Here is a 13,693-nt window from a genome sequence, read left to right as displayed (position 1 = left end):
CACTATGGAAATCAGTATGGAGGTATCTCAAAAAACTGGAAATGGAACTACCTTATGACCCAGCAATTCCACTCTTGGGTATCTATCCAGAAAAACCCAAGACATTAATTCGAAAAAATATATGCACCCCTATGTTCATTGTGGCACTATTTACAATAGCTAAGACTTGGAAGCAACTGAAATGCCCATCGGTAGACAACTGGATTAAGAATCTATGGTACATTTACACAATGGAGTATTACTCAGCTATAAAGAAGAAGGAAATAGTAATGGATGGAACTAGAGAACATTATGCTAAGTGAAAGAAGTCAGAAAAGGACAAATACCATATGATCTCACTTATACATGAAATTGAAAAAACTGAATAAATGAGAAATGTAAACAGAAATAGTCTCAGAGACACAGAGGAAAAATTGAGGGCTGCTAGTTGGGAGCGGGTGGGGATGAAGGAGAAGGGGAAGGGATGAGACAATACAAATTGGTAACTACAATATGGCCTGAGGGATAGAAAAGACAGCCTAGGGAATATAATCAATAATGTTGTAGATATTTTTAGGGGCCCAGATGGACTCATGTCTTGTTAGGGAGACCACTTAATAGTCGGTGTAGAGGCCTGACCACCACACTGTATTTCTGAAGCTGATGTTGAATAATATTGTATGTCAGCTATAATTATACATACATATAGTCACGAGACGTTTAGTAGAGTGTGGGAATGGAGTCAATGGAATTGTAATAGATAAGCATGATATTGGGGGTGGGGGGGCGTAGATGGGGGAGGGGGGTTGTTTCCTGTGCAAAGGGTGAAAAGGATAACTATTGCATTGTTCTGTACACCTGAAACGAACAATAAAAAAAATAATAAATAGAGACATTGGTTTTGAAATTTTTCAGTCAGTATTTTGGAGGATTTTGAAGGCACTACATAAAAAGCCATTTGGTATTTTTGAGTACCTGCTGTGTGCCAGGAAATACATTAGGTTCTGGGGAAATAGAGTTAAATAAGACATGGCTCCTGGTCTCAGAAAACTCACAGTTTGGTAAATGAGAAATATATTCTTGCAACAAAGGAATCTAAATTCTGATGAGGGACAGAAACGTATTGTGGAAGAATGCACGAAAGCAAAGGAGAATGGGACAAAGTGACCCTATTTAAGGAAAATAGATTAGGAAAACTTCTTTAAAAAGAGGTACTGAGCTGAAGCTAGAAGTGATAAATGATAGGTGGTCTATTAAAAGGGGTGGAGGATATTCTAGGAAGAAGGATCAGCATGAACAAGAGTATGCCATCAAAAAGGAACAGAAAGCATAAAGTGAGAGGCTGGGGTGGTAGATTGGTGAATATACATAATTTCAGTACCTAATTTATTTAAATGTTTATATATAAGTAATATTAACAGATATATAACCCAGTAAGTTCTAACGCCTTTATTCCAAAGATGGGAAAGTAGAGTATCAGATGGTGAAATGGCTTGTTTGAGGTGATGACCTTGGCAAGAACAAGTGAAACTAAAAAAAATATAAAATAAGTGATGTAACCAGCTTTCATTAAACATTTCTACTTACAGTTACCTTTATCTCAAGAAGTTATTGGTTTATTTATGGTTTTATGAGTTAAAGATTGAAATAAAATTAGTATTTGTTCATTTTGCATAAATCTGCCTTGCATGAAAGTTAGGTACATAATGATTTAATTTAAAAGACATCGCAGCAGTAGTGCTTAAGTTTAGGGTAACAAATGGTTTCAGTTTAAGATACACATTTGTTATTCATTTTCAATAATGTTAATGATGTTGATGATAATAGCAACATATTTGTATAGCCACAGGTCAATAGCTGTTTAAGGCTTCATTATGGTGTAGAAAGAACAATAGATTTAGCACCCTTGCCCTGACTCTTAAATCCCATTTTTGCCATTCAGTCGCTGTGTGACCCATAAAATGAGTGTAATAGTAGCCACTTCTACTCAGCATATAATTGTTGAACAAATATGCTTATGAAAGACATGTTTAATCTATGAAATATTATGACATAAGCTATTATTTATCATCAAAATTATTTCTAATAATGTTGCCTAGTGTTGCTTTAAAATAAAGCTTTTAAAGTCTTAAAAATAAAAGTAATATTTTCAGTTAAAAATGTTAATTTTTAAATAAGCGTATGTTACAGTTGAAAAAAAGATAATGTTGAAATTCAAAATTATGTTTGCAGAAATGACACTGGAGTTTTTGTGTCAGACATTGTCAAAGGAGGAATTGCAGATGCTGATGGAAGACTGATGCAGGGAGACCAGATATTAATGGTGAATGGAGAAGACGTCCGTAATGCCACCCAGGAAGCTGTTGCTGCTTTGCTAAAGGTAAAAATCCAATGCCAAAAATAAGTCTGTGCCATAGTATAGAAGAAGGAGAATTTAACATCAAGCTATCACAGTGAAATAAGTACTGACCACTCTTTATTTAAAATGTTTTCTCAAATAAAAATAAGAAAAAGACCATATTTCAGTGATAAATAATCCTCAATGCACAAAAAACTTCATGCACATAAGGTTCATTGCAGTGTTATTTGTAATAACTGAAAAACTGAAAGCAACACAGTTGATACAACTATGCAAAGTTGGGTAAATACAGCAAAGATGCATGGCAAATGTATCTGTTTAAAATGATGTTCAGGATAATTAACATGAAGAAACATCAGAGAATGTGAGACAAAATTTATATACAGTGTAGAAACAACTATAAAATAAAATCTTATAAGCCTTTTAACCAATAATTAAGAGGTAATTATTGGAACTATGGAATCCTTTGTTTTCTTTTTTTTTTCATTTTATTTTGCAAAATTTTATTTTGAGGATGAATTGCTTTTATAACAAAAAAATTAACTTAAAATTTTTTTATAATAGATACCCTTGAAGTTTGAAAGAGGTATATTGTAGGTAGATGAAAGAGTTATAACTTTACATAGTGAATACTTAATATATGGGATTTGTTAACCTCTGCAGTTATATAAGCTGGAAATATAAATAGAGTCAAGATTTTGATATGCTCCTAGTCCCCCAAAAATAAACAAACAAAAGCAACTTATAGATATTCCAGGTAAAGTTTTGACCTTTCAAAACTTTTTTGACCCATGATCAATGTGTTTAAGAGTAACATCCCTTAAACCCTATCAGAAGCAGCTTAATAATATAAAGGGCCCAATATTTCTGTAACTACTATTTTGCATTAGACACTGTCATAAGCACTATACGTGCATTATCTTATCACAACGACCTATAATGGCCTTCATTTTAAAAATGCAGCTTAACAGACTTATCAAGGTAGACATCTACTAAGGTCTCATGGTCTGGTTTAAACCAGTGTGTCTGACTGCAGAAACCTAGCATTGCAAACACCTCCTTGTGTTACTTCCACATGAGACTTTGGATGGCATTTTTGCACGCCTGTGATGAAATGCACTCCCTGTAAAAGGCCGTGGGGAAATTATCTTTCATTCTGGTTTTGTGTTTATAGCAGTATGGCTTATTTAAGTATTATAGAATAAGTTTATTCAGGTGCAGTGTAAATATAGAGCGTTTATCCAATTGTCTGAGTATCTGCTATTAAGGGCAAAACAAGTTGTTTTATTGGTTTTGTTTTTTTAGCTGAGCCATCCTGCCACCTGTTGGCAGCTCAGCTCAGGTCGGCCATGGAACCGCTGTTGCTCAGAGCTCGCACTCTTGAGCGAGCTCTTAACCAGCTGAGCCACTTGGCCGGCCATTTTGGTTTTGTTTTTAAACCTGAATTATTTAGTTCATTTGGCCTATCTAAATCAGTGTGTTTCCTGAGATAATTGCTCAATTCTTAATTTCTCATTACCTTAGCAAAAAAAAAAACAAGAAACCTTCATATAAATGGTCGAGGTCATAAAACATACACTTGGTGTTGTTGCTTTTTGTTATTATTTTGACTAGTTTTAATGTTTTAGAAAAGCCTCTTTCTGCAAAGCATTGGAGCTATCCTTGCCTGTAGAAATTCCAAAAGGAATATGCCTTTCAAAAACTCAGTCTTGAAGAGTAAAATGTGCCTCTAAAGGTTACTGTAGCATTTTACTTAAACATTTCCTTAAAGCAACCATTCCCCCAGTGTTCTCTAGGTACTGTGACCTTGGAAGTCGGAAGAATCAAAGCCGGTTCATTCCATTCAGAGAGGAGGCCTTCTCAAAGTAGCCAGGTAGGCAGTTATGGGATTCATAGGGGTGATGCCGTCTGCGTGCCAAAAGGAGCTCAAAAATGGCCCTGGGTCTGTCCAGGGTCATGGACACAGCCTAGCCCTCTGGCAACTTGGGAGAGTGGGGTGTGGAGTTTGAAACAGGGAAGAGCAAGAACTGAAATTGGACAGGTAAGCAAGGTATATTAATAGCTCTTGAGTAGTTTGCAAGTATTCTAAAGAACTTAATTTTTTTTCTGACATTTTTTCCATAATCTCAAAAGTTAACCAATTAATATATGAACGCCTACCAAGATAATGTATTTTTAAAGTATTTTATAACTAACATGTATCAATATTCATGTGGGTGAACTGCAGATGCTTACTACCACGTATATGGTGTTACATAGCTCACGTCACTTCGCAAGCCCCTCACCTCAGCCTTGTCTTCTGATGATAGAAGTCTGTTTTCATCAACCTGTCTTTAAAGACCCCTTACTCACCCCTTAATGACTACCATCAGTGTCCTGTTGACTGGCCCTAATTCTGTGGATTTTAAGTCCCCATCTATGTATGACATCAGTTTAAATTTAGAGAGCATTACCTTGAATGAGATTATGAAAATCCACTAAAAGTTGAGGTTGCCTGGAATCAGTTTCATCCATCCTTTTAGCTTCAATTTATTTAGGTCACTAGGCAAATTCTTTCTTCGAAAGAAAAACGTCAGTAGAAACTGTTTCAACTGTCCCATCAAATTACCAAATACCAGTGTTACTTAACAGGTATTTCTCTCTAGATTAAAAGAATTGAATTCTGAAATAAGTCCGGTTAGGGGCCATTATTAGTTCCAAAACTTTCTAAAATAACTGTTGTGTATTTGTAGATGAGTGAAGGCAGCCTGTCATCATTCACTTTTCCACTTTCTGGATCCAGTACATCTGAGTCACTGGAAAGCAGCTCAAAGAAGAATGCATGTAAGAATGGTTTGATATTTTAGACATGATTTACTGGTTTAAATTTTGGCCAGATTTCCTTCCCTTTTTAAATTTGCCTCTGAGCTCTCTTCCCCCCCAAATCATTCCGTATCCTACTGCAGGTGCAAAGATGTGTGTTGGCAAAAATTCTGAACAACATGGCAGCTTTTCCCTTTTGCTGTTTACCCTGCAAGACATACGAAACATTAGAACCAGGAGCCTCTAATTTTTTCTTACTAAGCCAGTGGGTGTAGTTGATTTTTATTTCCTGTGTGCGTTTACTGTAACACCAATAAATCAGAAGCTGTCATTAAGTGAAGCCTTCTTTTTCTATGAAGATTGCAGAAATTTTGATTGAGAAAATTAGTATGATCCTCCTGTGTTTTAATTACATAAATTCATGATGCAGAGGGTTTTTGGCTTGGAACATCAGATGAAAGTTGTTCAAGTTTAAGAAACTAACCATATGGCATTCTCTGTTTGCAATATGACTAATATTCTAGAAATTTAGGTGGTTAAGACCATGAATTTTTTTTAAGGAACCCGTGACTTTTTTCCTCTCAGCTGTGCACAGTTGTCTTTCTATCTGAAACACATTTTGTCCTTGATTCACTCAAAGTAGATTATACAGTTATATAATCAATGCTTAAAATAAGAGGGGAGAAATGGGATGGGATGTGCATTTTTCCAACTGGAGAAGTAAAGAGTTCCTATGTGAGACAGATTTAATCATGTGTACTAGCAACTTTGAGAACCCTTTAAAAAAAAAAATAAATATATATATATATATATATATATATATATATATATATATATATATATATATATATATTAGAGTATCTCACTTAGTCCCATCCAGCTCCAAACATTGACTAAAATTTAAATGGACATAAAAAATGCTTTAATAACCATATTGTATCTTTTTCACCTTTACAGTGACATCTGAAATACAGGGATTAAGAACAGTTGAAATAAAAAAGGTAACTTGGGGGGAAAGAAAACAGTGCAAGCTTTGTTAACTTCAGAGGCATCTGTACATGTATTTTCCTGTGAGCTATCTTACATTTTCAGTAGTACCATCTGAAACATTACATATTATACATAGTTGAAACAGCACAATGCAGTCTTGGCTGAATTTCCTGACCATAGTACCTTGTTTGAAAAGTCAGTGTTGGCATATTCTGCATTGCCAAAAATGGCGGCAGCTCACTCCACACAGTGTAATGCCCAGGCTTTCACTTCTCATACTGATAAGTGAGCCTTTGCCTTCAACAGATATTTCCTGTCCTCCTGAAACAGATTTCCCTGATAGCCGTGCACAAAAGAGAAAATAAAAGCCACTACGATTTATTGAGCATTTACTATGTGCTGAACACTCATGAGACACTCTGTGCCATCCATCACCATCTCATTAAATGTTCCCTCTAGCCCTCTGTGAGAGGTGGTGTCCTCCCCACTTTGCCAGTGACGATCTAGTGATGCACTGAGAGGAGTAGACTTGTTTCGGTTCCCAGCATTCGTAAGTGTGGGTTCCTGGCTTTGAACGCAGGTCTCTCTGATTCCAGAAATGGTGCCCTTTTTTCTTTATCAGTTTCCCTGCTCTTTCTCAGTCCCACGACATAAATTTTCACTCAGTGTGTTTGATGCCTTTTACTTCCTGAACAGATGCGTATTTTCCTAAATCGCACGAAGGACCTTTGTCCACGTAAAGTAATGCAATTTTCTAGAGCTTCATTTTCCACCCTCACACCTAGAGGATCGGAATAAACTATAGAAAATTGTGCCAGAGGAACCAAAAGTCAATTAAAAAGATCACATTGACCAAAACATTCTCTCTCTTCCGTGACAGGGGCCTGGTGACTCCCTGGGAATCAGCATTGCTGGAGGAGTGGGCAGCCCACTTGGTGATGTTCCTATATTTATTGCAATGATGCACCCAAATGGAGTTGCAGCTCAGACCCAGAAACTCAGAGTAGGTTTTACTAATAGCCCTGGTAGCCCGAGCTAATTTGGCAAGAGTTTTGATAAACCCTTTGACTCTGGCCACCCGTTGCAGGCAATCTTAAATGTCTTTATCTGCTTTTGAACCAGCTCACCCAGCCACAGCAGGGCTTGCTTTGAATAAAAGATGAAGAAAATTAAAAGAGAGGAGAATAGGGAATTGTATGCAAATTTGCAAGTAAATGAAATGGGCAGATTTACTGTTGTTTCTTAATATTTTTTACCTGTTTGAAACTGTGGAAAAAGTTAAAAGAAAACAGAAAGTGTTTATGAATACCAGTATGAGGTGAAAGTTTTTTCCTTACACATTCCATTGGTTTAAATGCCGATTTAACTTGATTAAATTGAAAACTGAACCATTTATGTTGCATTGGATTATCAATTTTGCAGAAGTTCAATATAAATGTGACTTAGCTTGTTGCAAAACTGTACAAAACTTTCTTCAAAGTTGAAGGATTATCCAAATGTAGAGCTTTATGGTGGAATTTGTGCTAACTGTTCAGTTGCAAAATCATGTGAATATTCCATTTAAAGTACGTATAAGGTAAAATCTTGCATGGTCTCATTTGTCAAAAGGATCTCAAAATATAACCACCTCTTAGTTAAAATAGCCTCTAAATTGGGAATAGTTTGGTCTCCTTTGATATCTAAATGTATGACTGACACTTAAAAGTTGATTGTCATACATAGCAATAGGGGTCAGAACACTTTTTTGGTGATGGACAAAATAGTGAATATTTTAGGCCATGTGAGTCATACAGGTTTCTGTTACATCTACTCAACTCTGCCCAGTGGAGGCCAATAAATAAGCACGGCTGTCTTCCAAGCAGATTTTATTAACCAAAACAAGCAGTGGGCCAGGCTTGGCTTTGGGCCACTGTTTTCACACCCCTGCCTTAGAGTGACATCTAATGTGTGTAATAATGTCCAGAGACATTCTGGTTTTCAAATGACATCAGATATTGTATTCATTCAATAGGAAGCAATGTCTCACCAAGGAGACATGAAGAGAAGGGAGAAATGATTTTCCCCCTTCCCCTAGAGGCTACAGAACTCAACCTTCATGTGCAGCTTCTTTTTATGGTTGCTGCTGCTTGGAATTAATGGATTCCTTGGGTAGATTTCCACTGCTGATAACAGTATATTGTGATGTGCAGGGTAGAGAAGGAAATGGTTGTTCAGGTATCGGTGTCACTTTCTCCATGGCTGCTTTAGCAGATGGCTCTTTATTTCTATTTCCCTTGCAGGTTGGGGATAGGATTGTTACTATCTGTAACATGTCCACTGAGGGGATGACTCACACCAAAGTGGTTAACTTACTGAAAAGTGCTTCTGGCTCCATTGAAATGCAGGTAAGATTTTTATCCCACACACTATTCAGGCTATGGGTAGCTTGAGGACACGTGAGCTTTGATGTTCAGGCAGTAAAAATGCTTAAATATCCTGCTATTATTTTATTTACTATTTTGTTTGCACATAAATGATTACATTGGGAGTTCCAAGAAGGTCTGTAAGAAACACATTCTGCCACATTTATTCGGATGCATTTACTGTTTCACGCTTTGTATCTGAGGGGAGAAATAAAAGGTCTTAGTAGTAAATGATCAATTGCTAGAATTTTAAGTGATGTGAGTGACTGACTGGCTTGTATTCTGAAGATCTTTAAAAATTAATTGCATATGAGAGCATGTTTGAAAAGCATCAGAGAATTTGGTAGAATTGAATTAGAGTATTTTTACTGTCAGTTGTCGAGGCCTCTGGACCGTGTGAAATTTCCTCGTCTTTAGCTGTATATTATGTTAACAGAAATGATTAAAAGGGCAGTAAAATACATGTTTTAATCTGAGTGCCTTTTTTGAAGAAAAATGACTGATGTCTCCTTAGCCACATGAACATGTGTTTTTCTCTTTATCTTTCTCCCGTGTACAGGTGGTTGCTGGAGGAGATGTGAGTGTGGTCACAGGTCATCAAAAGGAGGCTGCCAATTCCAGTCTTTCTTTCCCTGGGTTGACATCAAGCAGTATCTTTCAGGATGATTTAGGGTATGCTCAGATATTACGGTTTGTACATCCCTACCACTCTCATAAAGGTGAAATAATAGGTGATGAGGTATGAAATATGAAAACTAAGCGTTTCTAAGCTGTTAAATAATTATGGCATGGATTTAGTTTATTAAAGGTAGATAGGCATGCCACTACTCATCCCACATTTTCATCCCTGAGATTTTTGGAGGTACATTTTAGTCTTGATGTCACTGTCCTGTGTGACATGGAACAAGTCATATCTGCCCTTTGAAAAATTCCAGCATTGTATACTCATGTAATAAGTCATCTTTTGATTTAAAAAATTCAGTTATTCAACACGTGAGTAGAAAAGAATTAGAACATAGAAAGAGGAGAAGAGAGGAGCATATTGGAATTTTTTAAATAATTTGATGCAGCTTTCACATTGTTTATACTCGATTTTCTCTCTGAGCTTGTGAGTACTGATGTTTATGACTTACTCCATGTTGGTCCTCTGCACTTGAGCCCTCTCACTTTACGTAAATTGGAAAAAGAGGGAGCTTCACCATGCGATGAGAACAGGCTGTGAATATGTTAGTTTAGGAGAGCTGTAAGTGAGCAATAGAATTAGGGGGTTACATAGAATTTCATTAGTTCATGTAAATTTAAAATGCTGAGTACAGCATGCACTGACTGACAATTTAAGCATCCTCAAAATACCCATGACATACTCTCTGTCAGTAACACAGAGAATGATACTAGTTCTAGGTGGATGTCAGATAATTCATAATTTACAGATTCACAGTAGTATCCTTCTTTTTAATCCAAACACTCTTTATTCCTTCCTTTCACTGTAGGCCTCCTCAGTGTAAGTCTATTTCATTGGACCGAGGACCAGATGGCTTAGGCTTCAGTATAGTGGGAGGATATGGCAGCCCTCATGGAGACTTACCCATTTATATTAAAACAGTGTTTGCGAAGGTAAGCTTGCACATTTTAACCACCCTCTCCCCCACTGAACATTCATTAATAGTGGTCAGCAGCTGGCTTATTAGTTTATGGCCTGAGGTAACGCCAAATGGTTAACAGTTGATCATTTTCTTTTGGAACTCCCTATAGGAATAGGCCATTAAATATTTTTGTCCAATTTGAGGTTTAGTTGTATTTAAAGGAAAATAGGCTCAAATTGAAATTCCATGGGAATTCTTGACAATATACATGAAAATATTAATGAACTTCAGAGTTAGACAGTGATGCCTTTTTGTTTTTCCTTTGAAAACAGGTTGCATATGATCGAATATCTTTTGAAAATGGGACATTTTAAATATGTGTGCTGTAAAGTGCTGGCATTTCTTTTTCTTTGCATTTTTTTGATGTGGTGAAATATAAAACAGGCACAGAAAAGTACATAAAACAGATATGCAGATTAATAGGGCATTTATTGTACAGTGTAATTTCATTGAATAAAATAGAAAAATAATAAATAAAAAAAAGGGGAAAGTATCCAGAAGCTCTATTATCTACAGTAAATCAGCATTTGCACTTAAGGGATTCAATATAAAAAAGGAAAACCATTAGTATATAGTTGTAATTATATAGCAGCCTGTTCTAGTTTAAGAATGTTTAGAATAAGATGAAGTTATTACAACACTGGTGAAGCTATTAACATAATTTAAACCCATATAATTATGGTTAATATGTTGTTCAGACGTTTTTTCAGGAGCTACAAAATTGGACAAAATTTCCTGCAGGAGAAAATCCAGAATCTCACAATTTTACAGTGCAAAGGAACAAAACTTACATAAAACCTATTAAAAGATTTGCTACAGGGGCTTGAGATTAATGCTGTGGTCCTGTAAAGTGCCTACCAATGGCAGTTTCATTTTATTATTTTGAAAAAAAAAATAGTATGTTTAACCAATTTAAAGTTCTGTCTCTATAGCAATCAAGCTATAGGCTTAATTTATGAGATTTTTAACAGCCATTGGTATGTCCAAAAATACAAACAGCATTTGCCAGTGAATAGAAGAGTCATGCAGCCCTTTCCTTCAGCCTTGGAACAATTTATTTAAGGCATGCTAGTTAGAACATATTTTAAGAATTTCATCATTATGGATTCCTCATTAACTTTCCCATATTTTAATCTTATATTTAATTGCATAATTGCCTACCATAAGCATGCTTTAAGATGGGGTTCTTTTTTAAACAGCAATGTCTGTGTTTAATCTTAATCATTTAGGGCCCATAAAAAATATGGAAGACTCCATCTACCCTTGGGAAGTAAAGCACCAACAAGCTTGAGCTGCTTTTCTAAAACCACAGAAAGAATTAGAATTAAAATTAGGAGGCTTTGTGCCTTGTCCTGCCCTTGTCAACATGCACGTGGGCTGTACGCATCTGCATACCTTGGGGTTCCATGGCCCTCATGCCTTTCTCTTGTAAAACTGCTTTTCTTCCTACCTAATCCTTTTTCTTTCTATAGGTCTTCTTCACAGGATAAAAAAAAAAAATCTTAGTTTCTATGAAATCATCCCTACTAGGCAAATTCCCAGAGAGTTTTATTAATTTGAGTTCCTATCTGCTGTGCCAAACAGCCCAAACACATCCAACTAATCTACCGACTGCTAAATTCTCTCTCAGATAAGGATTTCAGTGCTAAAACCATTTGGGAGAAAGGCCTCCTTTGTGTATGTTCGTCGTTGCTTAATGGCTGTGGCTCACCCATGAAGCATTGAGAGTAATGTGTGTATACACGCATAGCAATTTAAATTCTTGGTTAGTTCTTTTCTGTTGTGTAGCTGTGAGGCAGTAGTTTTTGAGAAGTAAACAAGCCTACTTTATAATTGCAGGGAGCAGCCTCCGAAGATGGGCGTCTAAAAAGGGGTGATCAGATCATTGCTGTCAATGGGCAGAGCCTAGAAGGGGTAACCCATGAAGAAGCTGTTGCCATCCTCAAGCGGACAAAAGGCACTGTCACTCTATTGGTTCTTTCCTGAAGTGGCTGCCAGAATTGAGCCAACTCAACCCCTCACTCACGTCCCACACTGTAAAGAGAATGGAACTGGCCTTGTGGGTCACGTTTCCTATGCTGTGTTCATCGTGCTCTTCAAAACTGTAGGGAAAATTTACCATTTAAGTTTGTGTCTCGTATGGAAATGATTTTCTTACTGACAACCTAGCACCATTTTTTCCTTTCTCCTTGTGTGAATGTAAATGCAAATTTTTTTTTTATTTGCCTAGTTAAATCCAGTCTTTCTTCATGAAGATATCTGACATTTTATAGTCACAGGACAAAAATTATTATGTGCTAAACTGGTTAGTAGAGGAAGAAAAAAATAATTCTAAAGGTAACCTAAGAGAAGTGGCTTCAGTACACTAGGGTGAAAAATGAAACTATAAAATGAAAGATAAAATCTTGAACTTTATAAAAATACCTTGTGTTTCCAATCTACCCTCCCTATTTCTAACCAAAAAAAAAAAAAAAAATTCTGTTGAAAATCTTTAAAAATGCTGTTTTTATAACTTTTGATTATAAAAAATTGCAACTCCCCACTTTTAATATACACATATATATTTTCCTCCTAAAATAGTAGTCTTAAGATTGAGTAAAAAGCAAGTATCTAAAGCAATGTCTCTATGTTTGCAAAGAAAATATGTAACACACATCTTGATGTTCACTTTCATTTTTGACCTGTTACAGAATTTTTCCATGTTTCTATAATTAAAATGATGATGCTATCCCGCGTTGATTGTTGTTTCTCTAGAAAGCAGCCATGCTAACTGTGGCGAAACATAGAAGGCTCTCAAAATCTTTAGTGCTGGTTTTAACTGATGCAACACTAAAAATGTGTTCGTGCACTGTGCAGTTGGTTTTCAGTTAGTATTAATCTTAATGACAGAGAAAAAAGCAATGTGTTAGTAATTATTTTGGTTGTATGCCATTAGAAAATTGATAGAAAAATTAAGGGGATTAACATAACTTCATTTCATTGCCTTATATTAACATCTTATAATACAATAGTTTAAGACTAAGGGAAACAGATGGAGCTGTTTATTGAGACAACTGGTGAGGAATTATCATGTGTTCATTCCCATTTTAGAGCGTGAAACTCCTACATTAGAATATATAAAGTCACTTTAAATATTATCTATATTTGTAACAGAAGTAGTGTACAGATATTTTATTACACCACTTTTGTGTAAATGCAGAATTGAAGTGAATAAATAAGAAGTTTCATGGTGCACGAATAAAGACGCAGACGTATTTGTTTGTTTTTTCTTCTGGGGAAAAGCTTCATTGCATTGTTCAAGATTTATACTTTAAAATTGTTTTATGTTGAATTGAACATATGGTGTCCATAGTTACAATTAGAGGAACTTTGGACATTATTATGAAAAGCTCAATATTTTTCACATCCAGAATTTTTACTAATGCTAAAGATTCATGTACGCTACTCATGGAGCAGAGGAAGATAAACAGCACTGTAGAAAATGAAGTATCCTGCTTATGTACGTTTTTCATAGATAC

The 13,693-nt window shown here is 35.9% G+C and overlaps 1 protein-coding gene across 8 annotated transcripts in view; it reads left to right on the top strand.

The window, feature by feature from the left end:
* The window catches only part of MPDZ (multiple PDZ domain crumbs cell polarity complex component), a 153,267-nt gene extending 139,850 nt beyond the window's left edge, over positions 1–13,417 (top strand). For all 8 annotated transcript variants that reach the window (XM_019627172.1, XM_019627170.1, XM_019627173.1 and 5 more), the window contains 9 exons: positions 2,212–2,359; positions 4,125–4,211; positions 5,071–5,161; positions 6,098–6,141; positions 7,011–7,133; positions 8,410–8,514; positions 9,092–9,204; positions 10,023–10,146; positions 12,015–13,417. In XM_019627172.1, the coding sequence (XP_019482717.1) occupies positions 2,212–2,359; positions 4,125–4,211; positions 5,071–5,161; positions 6,098–6,141; positions 7,011–7,133; positions 8,410–8,514; positions 9,092–9,204; positions 10,023–10,146; positions 12,015–12,161 (982 nt within the window). In that variant the 3' untranslated portion in view covers positions 12,162–13,417. The remainder of the gene's footprint in view (positions 1–2,211; positions 2,360–4,124; positions 4,212–5,070; positions 5,162–6,097; positions 6,142–7,010; positions 7,134–8,409; positions 8,515–9,091; positions 9,205–10,022; positions 10,147–12,014) is intronic.
* Positions 13,418–13,693: the final 276 nt, after the last annotated feature.

Source organism: Hipposideros armiger, unplaced genomic scaffold (assembly GCF_001890085.2).
Source record: "Hipposideros armiger isolate ML-2016 unplaced genomic scaffold, ASM189008v1 scaffold_717, whole genome shotgun sequence".
Lineage (NCBI taxonomy): Eukaryota > Metazoa > Chordata > Mammalia > Chiroptera > Hipposideridae > Hipposideros > Hipposideros armiger.
Note: the sequence above shows the minus strand (reverse complement) of the source record. Positions and strands in the feature narration are given on the sequence as shown.